At 38.0% G+C, this 21767-nt stretch overlaps 1 protein-coding gene across 2 annotated transcripts; it reads right to left on the bottom strand.

Annotated features, from left to right (window-relative positions):
- Window positions 1–2010: 2010 nt before the first annotated feature.
- Window positions 2011–20421, bottom strand: LOC114479482 (WW domain-containing adapter protein with coiled-coil-like). Of its 2 annotated transcripts, none has more exons than XM_028473178.1 (13): window positions 20082–20421; window positions 19215–19248; window positions 16388–16577; window positions 15991–16082; window positions 11042–11151; window positions 10838–10935; window positions 10407–10706; window positions 7479–7595; window positions 6799–6947; window positions 6542–6633; window positions 6200–6389; window positions 3529–3656; window positions 2011–3457 (listed from the first exon to the last, which is right to left on the bottom strand). In XM_028473178.1, exons 1-13 carry the CDS (start codon window positions 20120–20122, stop codon window positions 3388–3390), a joined length of 1611 nt encoding a protein of 536 aa, XP_028328979.1. In that variant the 5' UTR covers window positions 20123–20421; the 3' UTR covers window positions 2011–3387. The 2 variants fall into 2 exon arrangements, with proteins under 2 accessions (XP_028328979.1, XP_028328980.1); XM_028473179.1 differs by having other exon boundaries at window positions 6200–6386.
- Window positions 20422–21767: the final 1346 nt, after the last annotated feature.

Raw genomic sequence — 21767 nt, 5'->3', positions numbered from 1 at the left:
TGTTTCAGTGTATGTGATTTGTAAGCTCAGACATAAAGGAATTCATTTAGTCAAGCTTTTGATTGTCCTATATCACTGAATTGGATTTATTTACCTAGTTATACTGTATGTGTTAACTCTTTCAACACAATGAGTTGTTGAAGTGTGCATGTATTGTGCACCACTGACAAAAAGTGTTTTATATCTTCAATTTGTTCCCATCATTTCTCCTCCTCTGACCATCACTAATGGCACAGCTCTTATCCACGAACAGAAAAAACTTTATTACATTATTTATCTCCTGTAACAGTAAAGTTGGTCAGTATTTTTGCTGTTTTGTGTGTTTTTTGGAGTAATTTTGTATATTATTTTCTTATTGTATGTTATATATATATATATATATATATATTTTTTTTTTCTCTTCGTCAGTTTTTTGTTAGTTTTTTTCTGTAATTATGCAATTTTTCTGGAGTCATTTTGTGTATTCCCGTTGTCAATTTGTATATTTTGTCTGATATTTTTGTTATCCTTTTGTGTATTTTTATGTAAATGTGTGTGTGTGTGTGTGACTCTTAAAAAAATTATTTTCATAATTTTCTGTAAATGTTTTTGGAGTAATTTTGTGTATTTCGGTTTCATATATTGTTACATGTGTATGTTTCTGTAGTCGTCTTTTGATTTTTGGAAGTAATTTGGGATTTCTTTTCTCGTAATTTTTCCTGTGTATTTCTGTTATTTTGTACCTTTATGTTGGCGGCCATATAAAATTAGACTAAGGGCTGCATGTGACCCCCCGGCTGACAGTTGTATGGAGGCCTTTAAATATTTAAAACTAACTAAATGTGTCCGTAGATTTCTCTATAGCTTTTTATTGTTAATGCGATAAAGTTTCAACAATGTGCCAGTGGAAATAACTACATTGCAACTACAAGTAACTACAAGTTAATTGTAATGACACACTGCTGTTAAATCACATTTACAGGTCTATAATATAAACTTTCCATCATGTGAAAACTACATTTTACCATCTATCTTCTATGTATGGTCTCGAAACAAGCAAAGTTTCTATTTGATTTTATCTAATGCTATGCTTCAGCCTAAACTAGGGACTGCAATGGTTTTCTAATCTGGGGCATCAAAGTTCTAAATCTTGATCAGAGCATTGCTCACTGTCTCCATCATGGGGCCAAGGAGGGAACTGCAGTCCAGGTGGTGACCAACTTAAATCAGGGTTTATTAGTACAAAAAATACAAAAAAAAAATATAAAAGTGTAATAAATTTTTGGATTTCACGCAAAGGGTCTAATGATTCAGTCATGACTGTAGAAGTATTTTGTGCCCATGTCTGAAATAAGTCAAGTAGGGCAGGGCAATACGGACCAAAACGATATAAATCTCGATAATTTTAATTCAAATTAAGTCTTGCCAGAAAAACAATTCAGGGTTAAAATCGCTGATACAAAATGCCAAAAAGGGACATTTACTGTATTAACAAACAGCTTCACAATATGCACTTTAGGCTTTCTTCATCTTTAAGGACAGCATGTGAGTGAGTTCTGTGGTGTGGCTTGTTTAGTAGTAAAACACACTCAGCAATCCACCCAACAGTGCTTTTTATGCTCTTCTAAGTAGTAGAGAACTCCTAAAACAGGTATTTTGGTACAAAAATAGTAAAAATTTTCTATATTATCAAAATAGAAAGCTTGATTTACAGTATCTTGAATCTCAATGCATCACCCAGCCCTAGTAGCAACCTGCGTAAAATGAGTAGTGCATCCAAGTGCTTTGTAAAATATGCCAAAGGACTATTGCTAATGAGTTTGTTATTCAGCCCAAGGAGGAAATGGTATATTTGCACACTAGTTCACTAGTCACCTGCAATAATTTTAACCTGACGAAAGAAAAATGAAGCATTTGATGTAAAAATCATGATTTCCAGGGACATCGTTACTGAAATGACAATAGCGCAAAACTCTTGGAAAGAAACACAAAGTACTAATCAAACAGTAAAGGTTTAAAAGGAGGTGTGATATAATATTTTATTCACATACTTTATGGCATACAAAGGCCCCCGAACCAACCCCAACCCACCCCGTTCCCCAAAAAAGTGTGCACATCAGATCAGGTGGAAATTATGATTAACAGAATGAGAAGAGAAACAGAAATGAAGTTTAGAAGAAGTGATGGGAAGTGGGTGTGACTGCAGGATTGCCTGCTTTTCATATAAAATAAAATAAAAATTACAACAGCTCCTTTCATCCTAAATGGCTATTTAAAAAAAATAATAGAAAAAAAAGTCAGTTGATAAGATAAAAAAAAGTCCTGCAGCAACAACAGCAGAACCAAAAAACGTGAGTTGCCTTTTAAAGAAGAAAAAAGGAGGAAAAAAAACAAAAATAAACGTTTCCATTGGTCATTTATCGTTACGACTATAAAGGACAAAAATGTGCAACAATAATTTAGCTTCACGTGACTGTGACAGTGTCAGTCACTTCTATTCTTTTACACAATCTCTTTCTAAACTGCACCAAAAAGGAATGAAATATTTACCCAAGTGGAATTGGGATAAAAAACAAAACATCAATACTAATATAAAATAACAGCAGAAGAAGAAAAAGATGTACTAGCAGCCAATCTAGGTCCAATAATGCAGGCTTTTTCCATCAATGGCTTTTTTTTTTATGTGGGGGGAGGGGTTTACAGGAAGCTGCAAATTCTCCATGATCAAAAAATCCACTCCCATAGAATGGGATGAAACATTTTGGAGAAAAACCCCCTCAGGGCCCGGTGGTCTTTGTTAATCTTATTACATGTAAAAAAAAAAAAAATAACCCAACTAAGCCTGAGCACACGAATGATGGCAAAACCACTGACAAGTATTAGCAAGTATGAAAAACCAGTAACATCACCATTTCATCCATTATCTTCGATGCAGGAGGGAAAAAACCCCCCACATTTCATTAGTTTAAGAAGTAAACGTGTGTCCTTGAGCTGTCACAGTAAGAACCAAATCGTTTTGAGTCCGTTCAGAATCTTTTCCCGACCACTACACGTGAAAAAAACAAAAAAACTAAAACAAGTTGAAGCCAAAGTTGGACACAGATGGAGGTTCTGGGTCAGACGGCAGCAGCGCTCCTCTGTGTCCTCGTAGTGGAGGAGAAGTGTCAGCGTGACCTTTCAGTGAGTTGTTGATGGCCCAGTTGGACTCTGAGGGGAAATTTTTTGAAATAAAAGCAGCAGAAAAAAACAAAATTAAAAAAAAAAAAAAAAAACATGTTCACTATGACGCCACTCATTTTTGTTATCTGCTCCCACAGTGAGAGAGAAACTGGTTGAAGCAGTTTGTCTCTGTCTCTGCCTGGTCCACTTTGTCCTCCCTCCCTTCCTCGTTCTTTACTGGTCCGGTTCTCACACCATGTAGGAGTTCTGGTTCTTCAGCTTGTCCAGCTCTTTGCTCTGCTGCCTCAGGAACAGGATTCTGCCGTTGAGGAGAGATAATGATGATTATTTAACATATTTGCCATCTGTTGGTTCTGTGGTTCTCCTCACCTCTGTTCCCTCAGCGTGGCCTGAATCTCACTCACTCGCACCAGAGAGCGCAGGTTCTTCATCTCGGTGCAGATTTCTGACATGTACAGGCTTCCCATGTTGTGGATGTCCTCGTGCAATCGAGACGCCTACAATGACGTGACATTTGTCCAGTGTAATAAACATTAAAGTTTAACATTCACCATCACAGTAAAGCTCATAAATAAAGATTCTTACCTTTGCTAATCAACACCATCAGAGACTCTAATTTACTGTTGCAAAACCTCCTAAAGTCTGTTTCAGTGTATACACATTTCTGTTTTGTTTCCTTTCATCGGATTTCAGTGATCAGAGGTTTCATTAATGGTTAATAAACTACATGAAATCATGCCAAAAATTATTAATCCAGTAATTTCAATTAACTACTGTTGTTATTTTTGGAATATTTTTGAATATTTCTAAAGTTTTAACAAAGTGTATTTGCACTTTGAACGTGTTTCCATTGTTTTGGACAGGAGCCTCAAAACTACAGTGAAATCTCATCCTGAGACTTTGCTGCAGGAAGATGGACGCTCCAAACCTCCTTATAACACTCCACATTTGTTTGTTGCTTGCTGTCTAATGTGGCAGTAACAATTTTAAAGTATAATGCTAAGAAATGTCTCGGTCTCTTCTGTCTTTAAGTACCGCACCATGTTTTCTAGTAGAGAAGTGGTCATGTGATCAGGTACAACATATCATGTGACATAACTGCAGAAAAAGTGTTTTTTTATAGCACTATTGCGATACATTTTAATATCAAAATGACTGACAAACCTCCTCATGAAAGTGTACTTTGTTTTTTAGCAATATTTGAGGTGTTTCCATTACCCGTTTTTATGGCACAATTTAAATTTTGTGCATTTCCAAGGATAATGGAAACGAAGCTTGTGGCAGTTTAGCCCATTTCAAAAAGCTATTTCCATTTCAAGAGGCGATCGCCACATATCTGAAAATTGACATTTCCATCTTTCTGACTGTTCTCAATGAAAAATTGTGTGAAAATGCGCGATATTGTCCCAAAACATGCATGTGAGGATATATTCAGTGTCATACGGGAATTTCATGCTTGCTTTTGTTTAAAATAATCAAATTAAATGTTGCCATTTCTTTTTCAAATGGACAATAACCTGAACCATACTATGAAGGTTTGTAAAGACACTGAAGGTAGACATGTTCTGTATTGACCAGTCAGTTATCTGACATGAGTCTGTTTCACTTGCTGTGTGAGTGTGTCATCCAAAGAGCGGAGCGTACTTTCTGCGGTGATTGAGCTCTGATTACCATAATTAGTAGTACTAACATGAGCCTGACTAGTAAATGGTGTGGGTTTGCTTGGATGTGCTGTGTATAAGAGCCACAGACCTATGGCGAGAAGGAATGGGAATGAGAAGAATGTTCCATCTGCGCTCAGCAGAAAATGTGGTGGTGAAGTGACTAAAGCACATTTAAGACCTATCTGATCTGAATTTAAGACCATTTAAATATCCTTTTTACAAATAAAAGGCCTTAAAAAGTATTAAGACTTTTCAAGGAGGAGGTTAGACGGTATCAAATTTGGATACCGACCAGGCCTATTCAAAAGTCTCCATGTGATTGGTTTAAATTAACTTTAAACGACTATTCCCAGAGCCGTAAATACTGAAAAATAGGGATGTAACGATTAATCGTAAGGCAGTTAAAAATCGATTCATAGGTATCACGGTTGATATGGATTTTCTGACAATTGAATCGCAGTACCTTTTTTAACCAGCAGTGGGCGCTATCCGGAAGTGTTGGCGGCTGGCGGAGTCTGCTAATACTTTCTTTCTGGCTGCCTTCTACTCTTAAATATGTTAATAAATGATTCATTACCCCTTTAGCACCGAAAGAATATCTGTAATATTACTTGAATATCTGTAAAAGTCACGTTTTTCTATTAGCTCTGTCTGCTCGCATAGCATCTCTTCTTCACTGCAAGATATCTGCATGCCAACCGACCACTGGGTTACCAGCGCCCTCTGCTGGTCCAAACAAATCAGTGCAATGACGGGGTTTTTTTTTTTAAAGTCCAATTGTTAAGGCACAAAATACATTTTCAGTTGCACTTTTAAAAGAAAAAGAACTATTATGCAGTTTTGCATTGTTTATTATAGAACCAGAATTTAAATTAATAGGCTTCATTTTCATTTGTATTATTCCTTTATTTATTTAATTCAAGATTTATTTTTAGTTAAATTGCATTGTTTTGAATAGTTTATCAAGGAATTCTTTTGACAATGAAAAATAAAAGGAAAATAATACAGTATTTTCTAGTTTTTTTCCCAAAAAAAAAATTTGTCTACAGTCCCATTTTGTAAATGAAAAAATCGTGAGAGAATCGTATCGTGAACCCAGTATCGTGAATCGAATCGTATCGGGAGTTGAGTGAATCGTTACATCCCTACTGAAAAATGGTCAATGTTCATGACTCTTCTACACACAGTCAAGAACAGCTGATGGAAAGTTTTACTAAATCAATAAAGTTTAGCTAAAACTGGCTCAAACCTACCAGAGGTTTTTATAGTGATGAGGCAACAGCAAAAAAACAACAACTAAGCATAAGTTGCAGAAAGAGCCTGATAACGTCAACATATAATTTTATAAAGGAGCCGCACACTTTCACGAGGAGTACCTGCTTCTCTGTGTTCTCTGAAGGCCATCCTTGGATATGTCGGATGAGGTTTTCATCAAAATGAGCTGCTAAGCTCGGAGTGAAGGAGCCAGGTGTGTCGGACTGGGTGTGACTGTTGCTGCTGCTGGAAGCAACATGCGGCAATGTGGAAGCTGACATGTTGGATCCCGTGCACAGGACCTCCTGGCTGCTGGAGCAAACACACAAGATGCTTTGTAAAAGTAACAGATTTAAATACTCGTTGAAGCATCTGATCGATGATATTTCATTATCAGGGATCTGCTTTTGAAATATTTTTTAACATAAAAAAACTAATTTTTTAAGCGTGTGATTGAGCGATACCTCCTCTGTTGCTGAGTTCTGGGGTCCTCTGCACGCTTCTCTGTATTCTGTGGCATGGAGGCAGATCCTGGCTTCCCTGAAGACAAACCACCCTGAAGGAGGAGGAACAGATGTCAATGGAATTGGGGAAGAAAATGAAAACATGACTGGAAGTTTGGTAATGGCCAAACAAATTAAACGCACAAATGCAGCTCAGTGAAGGAAAGAGGACACATTTGCCATTGCTAATTCAATTCCTGCCAACTTGTGATGCCTACCCTGTTTTGTGAAGATGCCATGTTGCTTGGGTGGATGCCAAGAAGGGACTTCTGGCTGCTCTGTGGCGTGCCGTTTCGTGGTGAGACGTAAGGCCGTGGCGATGAAGCGTCGGAGGACAAAGAAACCGGGGACTGACTGGAGTGCTGAGCTGAGGGAGAGAAAGGAGAAAGAAAGAGGAAATTATGTGCATATAGCTCTTTAAATACGAGAAAATGCTTCTATTGTAAAAACTTGGATGTAATTTTACTGTGAAGTAACGGGAAAAATTTGATGCAGACAACATTAAAGATAAAGATACCCTGTGAATTCTTTCCCAGTGAATATTACTCCCACAGGTTTTTTCTTACAGTACGTGCAGACACTAACTCAGTGAGGTGAGAATGCAGACATCAGCATCACACGATGCACATTTTTGCCCCGGGGTGATAACTACCCTGCACTAAAAGCACCGAGAACTGTCAGACTGTAAGTGTCTAATGTCGATGTCAAACAAACTTCACCAAAATGTTTTTTTGAGTACAACTACATCCACTAATCCACATTTTTCTATCTATCTCAAGTGAAATCCAAACACCCTGTGTGCACAGTCATGCTTTGGAAAAGTCAGGAGAGGACGCTCAGCCTCCTTCACACAATAATCAAAGTAGCGTGGGATAGCAGATGGTGGAAAAGGCTGTACCTGTGTTGGAGTGCTGAGCTGCTGAGAGCAGAGCAGTGAGGTTGAAAGCAGGTCCAGCAGTGAGGAGCTTATGAAGCACAGACCGCAGGGACGCTTGGGTGACGGCGGCTGCCAAGACTGGAGGGAGGAAGAAGAGAAGAGGTGCTGCTCACACAAAACGCACACAGGTGAGCAATCATGGACACACAACAGGTTAGTCCTCACCGACCACCAGGGTTGGGGTCAATAAGCCTTTTCACACTATGGAACTGCGCATGTGCGACTAGGGGGGGCCATAGGTCGAGAGATATAAAAACGTAAACAAGCTCTGTCAGTCTGTTAATATTTCTGACCTAACAGCGTTTGTAATGTTAATCCAGAGATCTTTAGTGTTCATATTATTAATATTACACATATTTGGACTCGAGGAGGTGACCAGGGTTTTCCACTGATGCCACTTTCGGCAGATCCGAGCACTTCTAAAAGCCGATGGGAGCAGCTCATCAGTAGTATCAAAGCAAGAGCAGTCCCATCGCTTCCACACAGGTGACACCTGGTGCACAAAAACAGACTACCTGGGTCTCCAGTGGGCGGGATTTGGACTCGGGATCCGACCACTTTTGTAAAAACCGATGGGATAAACGGTATCAAAGCGTCAGACCTTCCTTGCTTCTACAAGCTTTTAACTTATGATTGTTATGTATTTTCTGTATTTACCTTCATTGTTGTTGAAGAGTAGTAGGCGATTCCGTTCGTTCACCGCCTACGCTTCTGGACATCATTGATGTGCCTTTTTTTTTTTTTTTTCCAAATTCCCTTTATTTTTCTTTTAATTTCTGTGTTTTCCACATTAATTTTTTAAATTTCCGTTTTTTTTTTAGAAATAATTAATTTTTCCAGAAAATATTAGTTTTTAACTAATGTGGGGAAACAAAATAAATACTTTAAAAAAAAAACAATTAAACAAAAATATATGACAAAAATAAAAAAAAATATTTAAAATAATAAGTAAGATACAATTAAAAGGTAGATATAAGTTGTAGTGACATGGATTATTCTAACTGCTCCTTTTTAATTATTTGTATATCATATAAAAATGTATGAGAGCAGCATAAATGTCACCCAATTACCCCTCAGGAATCAATGGTTTCCTGAATCTGATCAGGATTTATTGATTAAGTTTTGATCAACTTAATTTAAAGTAACCTAATTTAAATTATCCTGATGACATCATTTCAGATGATAATAATTAAACAAATGAACGCAAGGATGCATCAGTTATTTCACCACTAGGGGCCAGAACATTTTACAGTATCAGAAGCTATAGTTATCATTAACCTACTAGGTTTCAGACTCTACAATCCCTGGTATCGATTGTCTTGTCTACAACAACTTTATCCGCAGATCCTCTGTAGCTCTGATGAGATGTAGTTTAAACACTGAGCAGATGAAGCTGATTAAAGCTGATCATGTTCTCAGGCACACAGCAGCGGGACACGAAAAACAGACGGAGCTTTACAGACACGTTAAAGTTAAACAGGCACTGATAGGCTCTGATTTAAGAGTCAGTTATGATTTGCGCAATTTTTTGGCAGTTTAGACGATGTTTGAAGCGGCCATGATGGGGGGTAGATTTTGTTTTCATTGGTCGATTCCGTGATTCCGTCCACGATTCCGTTAACGTTTATTTTATAGGGCCCTAAGTGTAGTTGTTGTTAGCGCACTCAACTGAGGGGTAACTGAGACTCGCTGCAGCACATACAAGCTTGTGTCCTGTAACCATCTCTGATTGGCCAGCAGCTCAGGAAGGCAGTTCTTAACGATTCTAATTGGTGAACATGTTTAACATTCAAATGAAGGAGACGGAAAAAAAAATACCTCATCATATGAGGTTAGGTTATCACAGTAGTGAAAACCTCAATATTGATGCGATTAAGGTTAATGGTTCAGCATTATTGAAAAGTCAGGAAAAAACAGACTTTTCAGCTCATGTGCAGCATTAGCTTTGGCAGATAACTCTGTCTTTCTATCTTGGAGACCAATACCACGTTCACACAAAAAAATCTTTCAAGGATTTCTACAGAATTTCGTAGCTGTACGTGAAACTAATTGTACTAGCCCCCCTACTGAGTCATTTTACCGTTCACATGTGAAGTTCCCCCAAAATATCACACTTTTCACCAGTCCTGAAAGGCTCTCAAAAATGCAATCACTTTTTTGTGAGAATAATAATGATAAAAATGAGGTGCATTACAATAGGGTCCTAAGTACTGTTGTTGCTTGGGCCCTAATTAATCACAATTACTGAGCATGAAATAAATAATCTAATAAAAGTTATCCTTCCTCTTGTGTTAGCATCTCTTATGATAATCTATGATCTTATTATCTCTTTCCTATCTATCGGTTACCTTGTTAAGCTTTCTAATCAATGAAAATATAGGTCTGAATATTTTTGGTGTTGGCATCCGAGCCTTTTTCGTGTTAAAATAGCCCTAGATTTTTTTTATTTTTTTTTATTGTAAAATGTAGGAAAGCTTGATATAAAACATTTTAATAACTGTTAACTACATATGTGTAGGAATGTAAGATGGTTCCCCATTTTTGCATTAAATTATAATTGACAATTTTTATAGAATTTTTATGGCAATTACAATTACAAAGTCAATTATCTAATCTCAATTACAATGCAATTATATGACAACAATACATTTTTTAAATTACAATTACACCAAAATCATAATTAATAATCAATTACGCAATTGGAATTATAATTGACCCCGACCCTGCTGACCACCGGTGACATCACACATTTTCTTACTGCAAACAGCAAAAGATGATTGGAGGATAAACAAATGTGTGTCAGACTCTCATTGAACAGCTAGAACACTTGAAATTAGCAACTTATACTACTTATTACTTTAAAATCATAAATCCATCTGCCACCCTCACCCTCATTGAGCTTTGCCATGTCCATGCTGCCGTTGTTCATCTGCAGAGTGGCCTGCAGAGCGGGGAGCAGCTGATGGAGGAGCGCCGGGTCCTGAAGCAGAGCTGAGGAGGACTGGGTCTGAGCAGAAGGGGCGTGAACCGCCTGACCTTGAGCAGAGGATGCAGACGATGAGGGGGGCGCCGAACCTGAAGCAGCAGCAGCAGAAGCAGCAGCGGCAGGGTTCAGGCTCTGAGAAGAAGACGAGGTGGAGGAGGAATGGCCACAGTTGGAAGCTGAGGACTGGTCGACTGATGAAGGCTCTGTGGAGATGTTAGAACACAAATGTTCATGAGACACTTCAATAACAACAAATCTTCCACCTGATGTTTTACCAGTGGGTGGTTATAGAAACCTGTGTATTAAAAACTGATTGTGGCCGTGTTTGACTCACTCGCTGAGGCTTTGTCCTGCAAGGCCTCTTGTCTGTAGTCCATGTCTCTGGGGAAACTGTTCGCTGCCAACTTAACAGACTCTTTCTGTCGCTGCTCCCTGATGGAAAAGGAAGCAGATTTCATGTAGCAAACAATAAGCACAATCTCCTCCAGCATGATGATGCCAACTGAAGGTCTGCCAGTGCACATGGTTTAATGCTAACCTCTCCAACAGGTCCTTGGGCTTCTCCCACTGGGACACCTCTGTTCTACAGTTGTAGTAATATTTCTTCCCAGAGGAGCTGATGTGTTCAGTCCAGTCGTCTGCTGGCTCCTTGTAATGGGACACAAAAGACAAAATAAGGCCATGTTCAAAATGGCATACTAACGTACTAGGCATACTAAGTTTGACGTCAAACTGAGTGTATTAGTGAGTATGCGAGAAAGATATATACTATATGGGGACATTTTTTAATGCATGCACAGTGCATCGTGAAGAATGTCCTGACACAGTGGGCACACTACTCATACTCAGCTGCCCCACGATGAATTACCAGCGATCACATCCCCTTTTCAAAACAAAAGCATCTCTTCTCATCTTCCATTAGTTTTTTAACACTTTTTTAAATAAGGCTCTTGTTTTGAAGTTAACCAGAAGCTTCGTCAGTAGCATAATGGCGGGCAATATTGAATCTCTCGAATCTCCAAAATGTCAGAATTAAATGTGTATATGCATTTTACAGATCAAATGACCACATGTTGATATTCTACTTGGTCACTTTCTCACTTAAAATGTTTTCAGAACTTTCAAAGGTGGCAAATTATCAGAGATATTTAGCCTCATGTGCTTCAGGTTTTTGTCGTTGTAGGTTTGAAATGCATCTTGGGAAACTTGGAAGTATACTTCAGTGGGAACGGTCACCATCCTAATCATACTTACAGTATTGAGAGTGAGGAGTCACGTGGTGAGTTGGGTTGTTTTGCGGGGGTCTGAGCCCGTCAGCCATGATGGTGGTAGACGCCCCCAGAATTTCACGCATTCGCCAGAGCTTTACTTTTTGCGCATTTACGTAGAGGAATACGACAAGGAAAAAGAAGAAAAGCAATGCAAAAAGAGAAGGCGAAAGAAAAGGGACCTTTCAGGGACAAACTGATACCAAGCGCAAAAAAGATGTATTTGGAGAAGCTAATGGACATTCGCAACATCGACCCGTACGACCTATCTGCAGCGGAATGGCACAGAGACCTGGACCTTTTACCTCCGTACACATACATGGACATCGTAAATTACCTAGTTTTTGGTGTACATTACTACACAATGCAGGAGTTCAAAAGCTACAAGTCTCTGGAAAGTTACGAGACTTTCTGCTGCGGCTGGGTCCAGGACTTGGTCATCTACAAGCCTCCAGCTGGTGAAAACAGTGATGTACTGGCAAAAGTAAGTTTCTTCACATGTGTTTTAGTGTGTCAGAGACAAAGGCACTACAGCATCCACAATCACATAAGGTAACCTACACTTCCTAGCTTTAAGAGACAACTACATAAAGACATTTTAAGAGAACGTTCCAGAGTGAAAATGCAGAGAACACACTCTCATCCACGGGGGTGTGCGATCGAAAGCAAGGTCCTTTCTTCTAATTGCAGCCTACCAAGCAATCTGACGTCTCCTTGTCCGGTCAGACACTTGCTCTCCTAGATGCTGTGTCCATTTCGGTAACCTAAAAAACTGTATCCCGTTGTTCCTCCGTCTTCCATGGCTATCGTGGGAGGTATTGGAGCAGTTCTTAACGCAGCAGTGACTTCCAGGCATGGTCAAACAGTGCGGAATAGCAAGTTTCTCCGCTGCTACTACTACTACTAAAAACACATGTAAACAATCTGTTTTGCCGCGGGACTTATGCCAACATGGCGGCTGGGAGGATCGGGGGGAGGGGCTCTAGGCCGTGAAGACAACTCCTCATTCTCAATATAGTAGACGGTATATACTCATTGAGTTTGTAGGGTACAGTAGAATAGTGACATTTTGAACACAGCCTTTGTGAATATTTTGTATACATTGTGAATTTGTTGAGGATTAGGCATAATCTAAATGTATAGAATGTAAACATTTGTAGCATTTATGATGCTCCCTAATCAGTTTTACAGTATGTGAGGTGTAAGGAACATATTTAAAAAGTCAAGTGAGTTTATTTGGTTCGATTCTTCCATGTTTTTTTTGGTGAAGAAAGCACAAGAAGCATAAAGACTGCAAAACGTGTGATTTCTCTTACATGATTAATCGATTAAAAAATCAATGACTAAAACAATCGTTTACTGCAGCCTTAAATAGATCCAGATTCAATTTCACCAACTACACTGAACAAAAATATAACCCAACACTTTTGTTTTTGCTCTCATTTTTCATGAGCTGAACTCAAATATCTAAAACATTTTCTATATACACAATATCTATTTCTCTCAAACATTGTTCCCAAATGTGTCTAAATCGGTGTTAGTGAGCACTTCTCCTTTGCAAGATAATCCATCCCACTTCACAGGTGTGGCATATCAAGATGCTGAATAGACAGCATTATTATTGCACAGGTGTGCCTCAGGGTGGCCACAATAAAAGGCCACTCTAAAAATATTCAGTTTAATCATACAGCACAATGCTACAGAGATGTTGCAAGTTCTAAGGGAGCGTGCAATTGGCAGCTGACTGCAGGAATGTCTACCAGAGTTATTGCTCGTGAATTGAATGTTCATTTCTCTACCATAAGCCATTTGGCATTGCATCCAATCGGCCTCACAACCACAGACCACGTCTAACCACACCAGGCCAGGACCTCCACATCCAGCATGTTCACTTCCATGATCGTCTGAGACCAGCCACCAGGACAGCTGCTGCAAGAATCAGTTTGCATAATCAAAGAATTTTTGCACAAACTGTCAGAAACTGTCTCGGAGAAACTCATCTGCATGCTTGTCATCCTCATCGGGGTCTCGACCTTGCTGCAGTTTGTCCTCGTAACCACCTAGGGTGTGCAAATGCTCACATTCGATGGCGTCTGGCACGTTGGAGAGATGTTCTCTTCACGGATAAATCCCAGTTTTCACTGTTCAGGGCAAGGTGTGTGGCGCCGCGTGGGTGAGCGTTGTTAACGTTGTGGATGGAGTGGTCCATGGTGGCGGTGGGGTTATGGTACGGGCAGGCGTATGTTATGGACAACGAACACATTTTATTGATGGCATTTTCAATGCACAGAGATACCATGACAAGATCCTGAGGCCCATTGTTGTGCCATTCATCAGCAAATTTGCAGCATAATAATGCACGGCCCCAATTTACACCATTCCTGGAAGCTGAAAACATCCCAGTTTTTGAATGGCCAGCATGCTCACCAGACATGTCACCCACTGAGCATGTATGGGATGCTCTGGATCGGCGTATAAGACAGCGTGTTCCAGTTCCTGCCAATATCCAGCAACTTGGCATTCTGAGGGACACTTGTGCAATAATAATGCTGTCTAATCAGCATCTTGATATGCCACACCTGTGAGGTGGGATGGATTATCTCTGCAAAGGAGAAGTGCTCATTAACACAGATTTAGACACATTTGTGAACAATACTTGTGAGAAATAGATCTTTTTTTAGATCTTTGAGTTCAGCTCATAAAGAATGGGAGCAAAAACAAAAGTGTTGCGTTTATATTTTTGTTCAGTGTACATCATTATTAGTTACCACAGGAAAAAGAGTCGTGACTAAGTTTCCTCTATTTTTCCAGAGCTGAAATTCCTCTCAGCAGTGTGTGAGTTATCACAGCTGACCTGACCCCATGAGCAAACATCTTTAATAGAGTAAATATGAGTTCTTCAAATAATAACAGGGAGGGAGCCTGTCGGACTCTGAAGAGTGAAAATTAGAGCAGCATCATTCTCAAACACAATACTTGTGTCCACTTCTCAGTCTAATCATTAAAAATCACGACTGGCTGAGGCTATTATCTGTATCAGTTTCATCTTAATCACGCAAGAAACCCAGGTATGAGTAGACAGTGCAATCAGACCCTGTTTCTACCTCAACAAGGTACTATAATAAACCAGTGGTTCTCAACTTATTCAGCCCACAACCCCCAAAACAAAGGTGCCAGAGACCGAGGACCCCCAATGTACCTAAAGGTGGTTGAACACAGACATGAACATTGAAGAACAGTCATGTGGAGACAGGGTCATCTATAAGGGGGAATAAAGGGAAGAGCTTTTTGGGGTCCATCCATAAAGTCAGCAAAATGATGATCTACTGTTCAATGAATCTATAATAACCACATTTATTTATTTATCTGAATAATATCGACTATTATCCAGGAAGTTTATTATTATTTGGGCCACAGTATATAGTCATCTTGAAGATGTAAATCTTTGTTTTAATCAGAAATAAAATGGGTAAAAAGTGATCAAAAATGGTGGAAAAGGTGGTGAAATGGGATTTTAAAAACCACAGAAATTGGTTAAAAGTGACAAATTAGAGTCGGTAAAAACAGACAGAAAACCTGGTGAAAAGGGATGAAAGTGTCAATATTGGAACTATGAATTTAAACTGGCAAATATTGGGCATGACAAATTGTGAATGTGGTTAAATTAGCAAAAATAAGCATGAAGTATGGTGAAAAGACGTTAACAGTGACAATAACGGGTCAAAATATGCGAATTGTGGTGGAAACGTGGTGGAAAGGGTTTATAAGTAACGAAAATGTGCAGAAAGTGGAAGAAATGGGAGTAATGAAGCAAGAATGCATTAAGAAGCAAAAATATGTCAAGAAAAAGTGATGAAAATAGATTCAAATATGGCAAGTTTAGTGTAGTTACAGAAAAAGGGTAAAATTAAAAAAAACTGGCTGAAATTGTTCAAAACATTCTTAGTTTCTTGAAGGCATCTGTTGACCCAAGGCTGAGAACCCCTGCTATAAACTATTGGCATGCAGCCTATCTTTGCTGAGGGTAAAAAAAAAACAATAAATTGTGTTTAATGGAATTACTTTAAGTTGTTTCGTATTTAACTGTTGTGTACACCTAAAGAAATAAAAGGCACTGACAACAACATCCCACAGTGAACAACACACTGCAGACGCGTTCCTGAGCCTTTCACAACAAAGCGCTTTCTGTAAACCAACAGATAAGTGAACAGCACCTTACCCTGTCTGCAGGCTTGCTCTGAGTTGTGTGTGATTCAGCTCCATGCAGGGAGCTGTTGTTATGGGAGTTCTCCTGGGGAGAGCTGCTGGTCCCTGCAAAGATGAATCCATTTGTAAAGCCACAGAAATAAAGCGCATCACTCTGCGGGGAACAGCAGAGGGAGAAGCCAAGGCTGCGACAAGCTTGCGCTACTCCCATTCAACAGGTTGATTGTGGGATGATGATGGACTGGTGATCCGTTCATAATTCCACACTTTTGTTAATCTATAAATATATTTTAAAATCTCTTTGAACATTAGAAAAACATTCTGTGCCCACTATTTTATTCAGTTAGTAACTGGTTAACCTACAAATGTTGAAAACTCCCCCAGTGTAAAACTCTCACACCAAGGCTTACCGTTTTTCCCTCTGACAGGGTGGGAGGTCTTAGCCTTGCCGTGTCCCGTGCCGTCTCCGTGTCTGCTGACGGGACTCTCCTCAGAGCGCCGCAGCATCTTGTACGGAGGCGTGGGGTCTGAGGAGCCATCGCGCACCTTGTCGTAACGATGCACGCTGCTGGACTGGCTCTTTGGCTGAGACTTATGGGTCTGGAAAAAAAAAAAAACACAACGAAAGTAGGATAAACCTAAAATGATTTAAAAAATAAAAAATTTAAAAAGACAACAGCAAAGCTTCTAGTGGCAGTCAGGAAATTATCCATACAAGAGTAATTAAATTCAATAAACAGAAATGTTTATTTAAAACACAAGATCTTACTTTATGGATATCTATTTATAATTTCCACAGAGCTACTTTTTTTCATTTTAAACCATTTTTGTTTTACTTTGAAGCAAAAAAAAATTCATACACATTCCTGTGTTGGGTGTATTGTGTGATATAAAAACAAAACAAAACAGAATAAAATACATTAAAAAAAAATAACACTTCCAAAGGACATGTGCACAACCGTGACAGCCTATATACAAACTAGGGAGATATTCATTCAAAAATAAAATAAATAAACAATAAATAAACCTGTACTTCAGTAAAGTTCAACTGGCCATTCATTTTGAAACACGGATCCAGCGTATTTAAAAGATGACGGAAACCCACATCTCTACGCACCGAGAGATTAGAGCCTATATGTAAAACCTTAAAAACCGCAGTTTACAAGTCAGTACTGAACCGTGGATGCTGTACGGAACGGTTCAATATGTTATTGAGAATTGTTGCATGCCTAATATTTATTGTCAATGTATAAACAAAATGTGTGAATGCTCCGACAAGTGATAGTGGTAGTGGCTGCTGTCGTCTACTTCTCACTGAGATTGTTTTGTTTGTTTTTTTTTTTTTATTTAGAATAAATAATAAAGACAGTTTCACCAGTAATGCCAGTCTATCTTTCACACTCACCCTCCTGCAGTGTCTGCAACACATGGTGACATCCATGGCTTAAATGCTGCTATTAGCCGCATAGCATTTATTTATTTATATTTTTTAAAAGGAATAGATACCAATACATAAACTATACATGCTATAGACAATAGTATAATAATAATAATAGTATAGACAATATCATTTTTAGCTTGTGCTAATTTGCAACATTTGTCCCGATGTTAGTAATTGTAATTTCCTTTGTGGTTTGTGAAGGGAAATGACTGCTGAAGAAAGTATTGATATAATAATCAAGGGCAATTCTTACTTTACTTAAAAATAGGTCTCTCTTGAAAATGGGTTGCACCTGTAGAATCAAAGGTTACATACAAATACTGTACATATGCTGCTTTCACGGACATGATACAGCAGCATCAACTAGAAAACAAGGCGGAACGATTACAGCTTCTAAGCTGTTAAATAAATAGGCCACACTACAAAAGTAATAATACAATAATAGTAGGGCTGCAGTCAACCAAGGAAATGGTTGGTCGACCAAGACTATGTCACAAGTAGCAATTAGTCGACCAAAAAAAAAATGGAGAATGAATGAGCAGGTGCAGAGGACGACGAGGAGAAAGAAAGAGAGAGACAAATATTTAGTTTTTGCCTTTTGTGGTGCTGGTTTGCTTTTAAACACAGACCATTTCTGATATAAACCTTATTCAAGCTTTGACCAGAACCCGACAAAGCAAAAGTGAAACCTACAAGTCCCACAGACATTAAGTATTTATATCCATGTCTGACCTGCAACCGACAATTAAAACCTATTTTTCCCTCATACAAATGACATATTAAGTTTCTTTTAATGGTAAGCCTGCTTTTATTAATAAACAACTGTTAATGTCAACATCAGATCAGCGCACGGGGAAACAAACGCACGTCAAACAGGTGCGCAGTGCACGCTGCGGCGCCAGAGACGGCAGTGGATCTATTTACATAATCCACATATCAAATATAAGGATAATCCATGTTCTTGTACAAAAAAAGGATTAACAGTGGATGCTTGTGGTTCAAGCCTGTCTTAATTCGTTCCCTCTCTGCTCCGATCAAAGTCAGTGACAGTGAAACACTTTTTTTCTTTTTTTTTTGCAGCCAGCACTCACTCACACAGCCGTTGCTGGACACAGAATCATGTTTAGGCATTAAATAAATTATATTTGAGATTTAATCCTTATCACCTATATAAGTGTTTTTTTTTTAAACGGTATTAAAACGGACACCATTGCTGGTCGACTAATGAAAAACTTGGTCGACCACGACAGCATCGACCAATTAGTCAACTAAATGACCAAAGCTGTCATCTCTAAATAATAGCTTTTTTATTGTATTTGACAGTTTACATGTTTTCCCGTACGCTTGCTACTTAGGAATATCTACTCACTGCTGCTGAACACTTCTTTTCTATTGTGATGTTGTGGTTGTGACAATACCTGGAGTGACTCAATGACGACCATAAAGGATGATGGTATAATATAGTAGTGCAAATCATCCAAAAACAACACGAAGGATGATGACAAAAGTAATGTGTCTTTACACCTAATGGTGAAGCCTATAAATTAACTCCTAATGGTTAAAAAATGACCACGTGTCACCTGATCCTAATGATTCCTGATGATGAACTGCACTAGTGCCACTACAGCACAATAATGGCCATAACACTGAATAACACAAAGCTACAAGTGTGGTAGAAAAGCATCTAGATTGTTTTCCTAGACGTTTTAAATGAGATTGACTAATAGCTGAGAGTAGTTAGTGCTTTATTACAACTTCATCCTATTGAGTTTTGACAGGTGGTGTCAGTGTGGTACCTGATAGGATTGGGAATCCCTTCTTTCGTTGCACCTACAAAAACAAACAAAAAAAAAAAAAAACACAAACGTTAGTATTTCAACGATTGAGGCTGTGGTCATTTTTTAATCTTAGCTGCACGGTGCGTAGACGTTGCTTTAACGTTTAAAAGGCTCCTCCAAAAACCGTTAGCTTGATTAGCTATTTTGCTAACAGCAACTGACGTTTAAAAACCAACACTAACCCATAAAACTGTTTTTTTTTTTCCTTTTTCTCCTGTGTAATAATGCCCATAGCGTTCCCATTTTGGTAGCACTGCGTTCGGCAGCTAATTTAATATTTATCTGTAACTGATGGTATGAATCTACTGGTTACCGTGTTAAGTGGTGACAGCGCCAGTAGATTCAGAATGTATTCTAATTTTTTACCGAAGCTGTTGATGAATGCTTTAACAAATCAAGGTAAACTTTATCAACTTTAATTGATCAATTAATTTATATTGCATTTTTTTTTTATAGCAGAGTGTGTATGACATGTTAGAAAAGCAAAGTTAATCTTAAGTAGCCCTGGTAACAACAAGTATGCCAATAAAATAAAATATTTGTGTCGAAATAAAATTATGAAAAGCTAACTCGTAAACAACTTGGTGTAATTTAACCTTTTTTTTAAATCACAATCACAGCTAAATAAAAAATATTATTAGTGGAACAAACCGAATTCCTTCACCAGATGACAAGAAAACCAGTATATCCATAACACCGGAACTTAACTGAAGCTAAACAACTAGCCGTTATAGCTAATTGCTACAAGCTAACGTCAAATGTAGGCGCCGTTGAATGATGCTAATCTCGTCGGTTTTGGTTTAAAAGCGTCGGTTTTTGATTTACCCATCGCTGACTCTTGCTGGTTTCCTTGCATACATCACCATCAAGGCCGTGGTGATGTATGTATGTGTGTGAGGGGGAACCGTGGCCTCCTGTCCGTCTGCTCTCTCAGCTTCCTGATATCTGCTGATTTTTCTCCGTCCGGCCCGGCAGGTCTCACAACAGCTCTGGCTCTGTGCAGCAACACTGCATAGCCAAAGGTCTCTGGTTAAAAACCCCTCCTCAGCGTATCATCGGGGCATAAAGTGGGACTGGGAACTGGACTCAGAGCTGGACTGGGCCGATGGAGCAAAGACCTGCAGGAGGAAGCGGGGTGTGCAGAACAGGAAACCAACCTCAACTGGCCCCTTTCAAAATAATATCTTCACATAGTTTCACTTTGACTTTAAATCGAATTAAAATTATATTAAGATTGTTTTTGCTTAAAGTGATGGATGCAGAAATTTTTAAAATACGGTACGAATAACTTAAACTATTTTGTCTTTAAAAAAAAATAGTATGGAGGTAGATTTGTGTCTTTATTAAAATCAAATCAAATCACTTCAATAATAATAATAATAATAATAATAATAATAATAACAATAATAATAAAACATTTCAATCAAAAACGTTTACTTCAATCAAAAATAAATATTTTCATTCAAAGAAAAAAACTGTTCTATAGATAGATAGATAGATAGATAGATATATGCATTTGAACACTTATTTTCTTTGATTGAAAGTTTTTGAATAAAATAAACTTTTGATTGAAAAGTTACATTTTTTTTATTGAACAATAAAGACACAAATCTAAATATTATACTGAAAAATTAGATTAAAAAAATGACCCCAAAAATTATTTTTAAGGTTTTTGTACTGCATTTTGAATATATAACATACGTTAAGCAAAACAGCCTTAATATAATTTTAATTTTGATTGAAAAATCGCTTCAATAAAAAAAAACAAAAAAAAAAAAACTTGTCAATCAAAAAATCAGATTAAGTCAAAAAGTGATTTTTTTTTTTTTTTTTTTGATTGAATAATAAAGACACAAATCTACCTCCATAGTTTAGGCCTATACTTTAGATGAGGGTTTTTCAACCTTGGGGTCGGGACCCTACATGGAGCCACCTGGAGATTAGATTTGGTTGCCTGAAATAGTAATTATTTTAAAAAATAAAAAATAATTTTATTATTATTCTTTTTCAAATTAAAGATTTTGATCAAACTGTCCTGAATGTGAACTAAAATGAGTCTGACAACTGTGCTCTTGTTTGAAACGGAATCGTATATTCCTTTGCAGTTAAAAGGCTTTTTTTTTAAAAAAATATGTGTGAGTGTGTTTTTGTGGGGTTTTTTTTTTTTTTTTTTTTTACCACTGTTGTTAGACTAAAAAGCTCTGTGCACTATAGTGGGAGCCATTCCCAGGCTATTCCCCACAAAGTTGGGTGCATAAAACTGCTCAAAATGCCTTGATAGTAGGATTGATTAAGAAATCTTTTTGTCATAATGTCCCCCATGTCACCATCATACTTCCTAAAACAGGTCACATGCTTTTTTATCCTGTGTGAAAAATAAATGGATTTCAATGCAGATTGCTACTAAGAAGGTTGAGGATTTTGAGAGACCTACATTTTGGTTAGAATAAAAGACTCCCAAAAATATTGACTATAAATTATACTTATTCTCATATTCTTTCTTCAGCAAAA

This window comes from Gouania willdenowi, chromosome 17 (assembly GCF_900634775.1).
Source record: "Gouania willdenowi chromosome 17, fGouWil2.1, whole genome shotgun sequence".
Classification (NCBI taxonomy): Eukaryota; Metazoa; Chordata; class Actinopteri; order Blenniiformes; family Gobiesocidae; genus Gouania; species Gouania willdenowi.
The sequence above is the reverse complement of the archived record's forward strand: the minus strand, read 5'-3'. Positions and strand labels throughout refer to the sequence as shown.